This window comes from Labrus mixtus, chromosome 18 (genome assembly GCF_963584025.1).
Source record: "Labrus mixtus chromosome 18, fLabMix1.1, whole genome shotgun sequence".
Lineage (NCBI taxonomy): Eukaryota > Metazoa > Chordata > Actinopteri > Labriformes > Labridae > Labrus > Labrus mixtus.
Window position 1 is genome coordinate 25620482 of NC_083629.1, and position 7500 is coordinate 25627981.

General features: G+C 42.1%; 1 gene segment (V, D, J or C); it reads right to left on the reverse strand.

Annotated features, from left to right (window-relative positions):
• Window positions 1-7500, reverse strand: part of LOC132992790 (M1-specific T cell receptor beta chain-like) — a 72583-nt gene that overhangs the window by 52291 nt on the left and 12792 nt on the right. Inside the window, 4 exon segments of the C gene segment in view lie at window positions 1680-1786; window positions 1900-1923; window positions 2009-2341; window positions 5307-5364. Coding sequence covers window positions 1680-1786; window positions 1900-1923; window positions 2009-2341; window positions 5307-5364 — 522 coding nt within the window.

The following is a 7500-nucleotide window of genomic DNA, read 5'->3' on the forward strand; positions in this document are numbered from 1 at the left end:
GACTCTTCACTCAGCGGCCTCTACCATCAGTGTGTGAATGTGTATGAATGGATGAGTTAATACTGATGGACTCTTTACTCAGCAGCCTCTACCATCAGTGTGTGAATGTGTATGAATGGATGAGTTAATACTGATGGACTCTTTACTCAGCAGCCTCTACCATCAGTGTGTGAATGTGTGTGAATGGATGAGTTAATACTGATGAACTCTCTACTCAGCAGCCTCTACCATCAGTGTATGAATGTGTATGAATGGATGAGTTAATACTGATGGACTCTTTACTCAGCAGCCTCTACCATCAGTGTGTGAATGTGTGTGAATGGATGAGTTAATACTGATGAACTCTCTACTCAGCAGCCTCTACCATCAGCGTGTGAATGTGTATGAATGGATGAGTTAATACTGATGGACTCTTTACTCAGCAGCCTCTACCATCAGCGTGTGAATGTGTATGAATGGATGAGTTAATACTGATGGACTCTTCACTCAGCAGCCTCTACCATCAGTGTATGAATGTGTGTGAATGGATGAGTTAATACTGATGGACTCTTCACTCAGCAGCCTCTACCATCAGTGTGTGAATGTGTGTGAATGGATGAGTTAATACTGATGGACTCTTTACTCAGCGGCCTCTACCATCAGTGTGTGAATGTGTGTGAATGGATGAGTTAATACTGATGGACTCTTTACTCAGCGGCCTCTACCATCAGCGTGTGAATGTGTATGAATGGATGAGTTAATACTGATGGACTCTTTACTCAGCAGCCTCTACCATCAGTGTGTGAATGTGTATGAATGGATGAGTTAATACTGATGGACTCTTTACTCAGCAGCCTCTACCATCAGTGTGTGATCAGGTGTGACCTGCAGTGTAAAAGAGCTTTGAGGAGTCAGAAGATGAAAAAAGAAATAAACAAGCTCGATTATAAACCTTTGTATTAAAATAATTAATCTAAATCTTGATTTTTTTTAAACATTTCATCGAGACAAAAAAGAAGCAAACAGTCAAAGAATTGTGATGAAGTAAAGTCAAAGTTTTTATTAAAGATGACACATTTGAATATAATTCTCGTACAGAGCAGAAAGAAATAAGAACGTGACGCTTTGAGTGACAGAAGGACAGAAAGAAAGAAACAATAAAACACGACACATCTTTGTAACTCTTAAGTGTAATAAGACGGATCATGTGTGCAGCTCTGGTCTGATCGTAGCTCGTTCTTCACGTCTGTTTTTAAAGGTATCGTTGGGATTTTCTTTGATGACGTTCAGAGTGAAGCGTCTGTGAAGGACGATCTTTTTGATATTTTTTTTGGGTCTTTTTGCCTTTATGAGAAAGAACAGCTGAAGAGAGAGGAGGTCAGAGGTCGGATTCAAACCCACGGCCGCTCGCTGCGACGAGGACACAACCTCCGTACATGGGGCGTGCAACATGACCGCTAGGCTATATGGCGCCCCGAAGAACAATCATTTTAAAAGTAGCTTGAAGATTAAAGGTTTGCTAACTTTATACACAGACATGAACACTGAGCAGATTTCCCAGAATCCTCTTGTGAGGCGTCGGCTCTGCTCTCAGTTCTTCTGCTTCGCCCCCTGGAACAAACAGAAAGAACACCACGTCTTTATTATTCAACTCACAGATCCCAAAGCGGTCAGAGGAGACGATTTAAACTCGAGCTCACCTGAAACTTGAGCAGCAGAAAAGCTACAAACGCTCCGTAGAAACAGCTCTTCACGATGAACACGCTGTACATCAGTTTGGCGCTCTGCGTGACCTTCAGATATTTGTCTGCAGAGTTCAAACATGGAGATGAGATTTAAAGAAGGAAACATTCAGTTTATATGAGTTCTTTTCTTTAGAATAGAAACAGTGACATCATCACAGTGTAGTAAGACGTTTACCTCTGGTGATGGTTTTTCTTTCAGCTGTTGGGAGAAAAGAGACGAGAATCAGACGAGGAAACATGTCGCTGTGTTTGGTTTTCTAACAGATGAAGAATCAGATTATTACCTTTTATTCCTTTAATTGAAGCAGAGTAAGGGAGCTTTTGTTTCCCGTCAAAGAAGTGGACGGTGCAGGTGAATTCATTGTCAGGATTGTTCCACTCTTCAGCAGAGACCCTCAGCCTGCTGCTCATCCTGTAGTTCTTTCCTTCCAGCACGGCCTCGCTGTCCGTCGCCACACCTGAGCTGACCTCGCCCTCTTTGTCGGTCCAGGAGAAGCTGACATGATCCGGGTAGAATCCACTGGCCACACAAACGATGGTCTTACTCTGGTGTCCACACTCCTTTGGAGAAGCTGGGAGAACTCTGACTGTCGGTGGAGTGACCTTAAGTCCTTCTTCTGCAAAACACAGAGGACAGAAATCAGCGAGTTAAAGCTGCAGACGGATCCACAACAAACCTCAAGAGTCACACCTCACTCCAGTGCAGAGGTGTCTCTTACTTAAGTAGACATTTTGGGTATCTATACTTTAGTATTTAGAGTATTTATTTTTCAGCTGACTTTTTACTTCTACTCCTTACATTTTAAAACTAGCCTCGTTACTCCTATTTCATTTCGGCCTGTTTTCACTCCGGCTTGTCATCCTTCAAAAACCTATCCAGATAAATCACGCCGTCCTGATAGAGTCAATTAGATTGTGGTTGGATGAGAAGTATAAACATATACCATTCCTACACACTGTGGTGCGGCCTAAGCTTTTGTCCTTAATGGCATTTTTTTCCCCCTTACATTACTTTTACTTTTACACTTGAAGTAGTTTTGAAACCAGAACTTTTACACTTTGAGTAAAAAGTTTGAGTTGATACTTCAACTTCTACAGAAGTCTTTTTAAACCCTAGTATCTATACTTCTACCCGAGTAATGAATGTCAATACTTTTGACACCTCTGCTCCAGTGTGTGTCTGAGGTCTTCAGAGCCGAGTGAGGACGTGAACATCAGGGTCCAGAAAGACACAGAATCACTCTGAATCAAACATGATGCTCACAGTGTGCAGATCTCACACTCAGAGGGATTTATATATCAACATATTTTTACATGAATATTCAGTTTGTGGCTCTCACCCAGGACTTTTAGTTTGGTTCTATCTCCAAAAGAAGCAGGAGAAGAGTCTGAGCACAGCAGGAAAACTGACTCTGATCCACTAACAGCTGATTTCATGTCTCTTTACACAACATGAACCAAACTCATGGACTGGTTTCTGTAGTTTAAAAACATTTCTTCTCTCACTTTTTTGGAGTGAGGAATAAAATAATGAGAGTTTAACCTTCTCTTTCTCGTCTGTGCAGACGCTCACAAGGGCGAGGCAGAGGAGAGTAAAATAAAGTTTAAGTTCTTATTGAAAAGAAAAAGATGATTCTTGTTGTTTAGCATTTGGAGAATAAGTTTTAACTTTCAGGAGAACAACTATGATTCATTATTGTGTAACATTTCAGCTTCATTTCTGACGCTTTGACGCCACACTTCATATCAAGACTTTATTCTCTAACCGTGTGGTTTAAAACGTTTTCCTCCTCTCCCTCTTTTCTTATTCCTCAAGTCAAAATATCTCATCTCCTCTGCCTCTGATTGGAGAAACCTTCCTGATATCATTTAGTTTCTTCTTCCTGGAACGTATTAAAGAAAATATTTATTTTCAACCTTTCACCTTCATTTGTGACATTTTGACTTCAACATCAAGAATTGATCCTCCATCTTCCTCCTCTCGCACGCTTGACCACAACAATCCTTCTGAACATCTCCAGCAGGTCAGAGGTCAGAGGTCAGAGGTCAGAGTTAAAGGTGGATCCTGATCTCATTATTTTAAATAAACCTTAAATCAGAAGTTTACGCTACAGGCACCCTGCAGATTATCTTTAAACACATGCTCTGAATGTGTCTCTCTGCAGCGGTATAATCAACTAATGTGAGATCATAGAAGATGAGATAAAAAATGTACTGATCCAACAAACAGAAAGATTCAACGTTTAGAGAAACATGCTGCATGAATGATCTGACAGTTCAAAAGCAGATTACAGGATGATTGTTGTAAATGTAGTTTTGTTAATTTACAGGAAAATACCGAGCACAAAGTATAAAGTTCTAAATTAGACAGTATGTAAATCTACATGTTCATTTTCTTTGGTAGCTTTTCTGCAAACTATCTCAGCAGGACGTGAGCGCTCCAGGAGATCAAGAAACGAAACATTATGAGACATCTTTAAACCACCCTGACTAAAACATCATTCTCTTAGAGTTTCAATCAAACATCACGAGGTGTGTGTGTGTGATTATTTTTGTCATTCTCTTACCTAAAACGCTGAGTTTAGTTCCAGCTCCAAAGTAAGCAGCATCGAGGTTGTTCACACTGAAACAGATCTGCAGAGAAACTGCTCGACCTCTGAGCTCCACAAACTTCTTAATTTAAGATCCTTTTAAGAGAATGAGATCAGAACCGACCTTTGACCCTGACCTGGACCAGTCACAGACTTTAGTTTGATGATATATTCTGTAGTTTTTATAATCGTCTTACCTAAAACGCTGAGTTTAGTTCCAGCTCCAAAGTGAGCAGGTTGGTTGTAGTTCACACTGAAACAGAGCTGCAGAAAAACCTGCTCGACCTCTGAGCTGCACGCCGTCTCTGACATTAAACTTCTGATTTAAGGTTCATCTCAGACTATTAGATCCAGAACCGACCTTTGACCCTGACCTGGAGGAGTTACAGACTACGTTAAAGTTAAATCCTGTCGTTTTTGTGATGCTCTTACCTAAAACGCTGAGTTTAGTTCCAGCTCCAAAGTAAGCAGGATCATAGTTCACACTGAAACAGAGCTGCAGAAAAACCTGCTCGACCTCTGAGCTGCACGCCGTCTCTGACATTAAACTTCTGATTTAAGGTCCTTTTAAGAGCATGAGATCAGAACCGACCTTTGACCCTGACCTGGAGGAGTCACAGACTTGATGATATATTCTGTCCTGTTTCTAGTCGTCTTACCTAAAACACTGAGTTTAGTTCCAGCTCCAAAGTGAGCCTCTGCCTGGTAGCTCACAGCGTTTCACAGAGCTGATAAGAACTCTGTGTGAGAGGAATAATCCGGGCTCACAGCCAAATGTTTGATTTATGCTCCAACGTTTACAGCAGAACAAAACACCACGCTGCTTTTTTGACATGAACACACAGTGAGCAGAAAGTCCTTCACATGTTTGAAAAAGAGAGGACTCTGTTCATGGTCACACACGAGCTCTAACAGTACACTTATTAAAGCATCTTAATGAGGACACCTGGAGAGAACCAGTGAGTTCTGCTCTGTTTGAGGCTTTTCTTACCTAAAACAGAGAGTTTAGTTCCAGCTCCAAAGTAAGCCTCGCTGTAGGAGCACAGAGACTTTCCACCCTCACAAAAACTCTCTTTGTCTTCATCTGGAGCTCGCTGAATCTAAACTCTGCTCGTTTTTTTAAACGTTAACACTTTAATCTCTCTTCACTTAACGTCACCTTCTGACCATCCAGATGATTCCTTTAACTTCTATCATGATCATAAAGATTTAAATCTGATTGATCTGTCGATGATGACGAGTCAGACAAACTCACTCTTCATGTAGTTACCTGTTTAACTTCTCTGTTCACTTATCCATTAAATATGCTGGACAGGCCTCCAGCTCTCGTTCTAAGTGTGCGACAGGTGAAGTTTTCTGATGCCATCTCGTCCCTTTACTCACCAAGAACCGTCACTTTAGTCCCCGGGCCGAAGTACGCCTCGTACTGACTGACACAGCGTTCAAGGTTAATGTCAAAAAGCTACGAGCTGACACTGAACGAGTTTGTTCTGCAGACTTTCATCACAGACTCTTCATGTTAAGAATGAGTTCCTTACCTAAAACAGTGACCCGTGTCCCTCCACCAAAGTGAGCCTCTGAAGAACCAGAGTCACAGTGAAGTCGTCTGTGACTCAAAACAAACCAGACTCTGCTCCCTCCTCTCGTCTTTAGTTCAAATCTCACAAATGTTTCAATGCAAAGGAAGCAGCTCTCAAAGATCCTCTTCAAAAAAACAAAACACGGCTCTACTTTAACTCGGTTTAACTTCTTTTATGAGCTGAATTCAACAGTCCTACTCACCGAGAACAGTCAGTTTAGTTCCTGCACCGAAGTACGCTTCGTAATTAGCACAGCGCTGAAGCTTCATGTCAAAAAGCTCTGAGCTGAACTGAGACTACAATAACCCAAACATATCAGGATCCTGAGAACGTCTCATCACGTTTATCTTTGTACATTTTTAAAGATCTGACTCACCTAAAACAGTCAGTTTAGTCCCCGGGCCGAAGTACGCCTCGTTGTTGACACAGTGCAGAATCTTAACGTCAAAAAGCTCCGAGCTGACACTGACCTTTGACCTGGTGTCTCTCTGTAAGTTTGATCTGCAGACTGTGTTTGCAGAAAGCTTCTCTTACCTAAAACATTTGTAACATCTGAATCATCCCAGACTCACCTAAAACAGTCAGTTTAGTCCCCGGGCCGAAGTACGCCTCGTTAGCGTTGTCACAGTGCAGAAACACTGAGCATCAAACTCTTCTTTCTTTCTCTGCCACACTAATCTCTAAGAAGCTTTTTCTCATATTTCCATCTATACTGAGTCTCTGCAGCAACATGAAATCCATCATAAGAGAGTGAAACACTGAAATATTTACCTAAAACTGACAGTTTGGTTCCTGGGCCAAAGTAAGCAGGATAACTGGAGCTCACAGTGTCTCTGTTCAGCTCAATAATTCAGACTCTTCACTACAACATGTTTTGACTTTGACTTGAAAACAACTTGTTCACTAGTTGAAGTCTGTTTAAGTGAACGTCAGTGATTAAAGCTCCAACTTACCCAGAACTGTGAGTCGTGTTCCCTCTCCAAAGTGAGCTTCAGTTCCAGTGTCACACTGAAAGTCTCCTCCAACAAAAAGTCACAAAAGGTCCCAGAATGTGCACGATGTCGCTCAGAGTGATGATCCAGAGGATGAAGGAGGTTTAAACATGCAGGATGAGCTTCAGAGAGTTCACATGAGTGTTGTTGTTTCTGAAGAGCAGAGAAAGAAAGATCCAGACTGTGAACATGTGAACTTAAAGATGTTAGAAACACCTTTTCCTGCAGGTTTCCTCTATATGAATGCACGCTGTGCTGCTAAAGCCTCCTGTCCTCCTGTCCACCTCCAGATTTCATGTGTTTCTGCTCTCCTGCAGCACGCAGCAGTCTGCTCACTGTGTGTTCATGGGAGGAGGTTTTTGTACGGCGGCTCCATAGGAATGTATCACCGTGGCCCCCTGTCCCCACGGTGAGAAAGCATCATACAAAAACCTCCAGCGTGGTAGTTTCTGTGCTCCTCCGTATCTCAGCCTCCATCTCGGTGAGCCTGGGAGAGCAGCTGTGCAGCTCTGCTGAGAGACGACGAGCCGGCTGCTGCTATTTCTGTGACAGCTAAGAAAAGAAGCGGAGGGAAGGAAGAGAGGAAACTGATGTTTGTTAGATTATCAGTGCT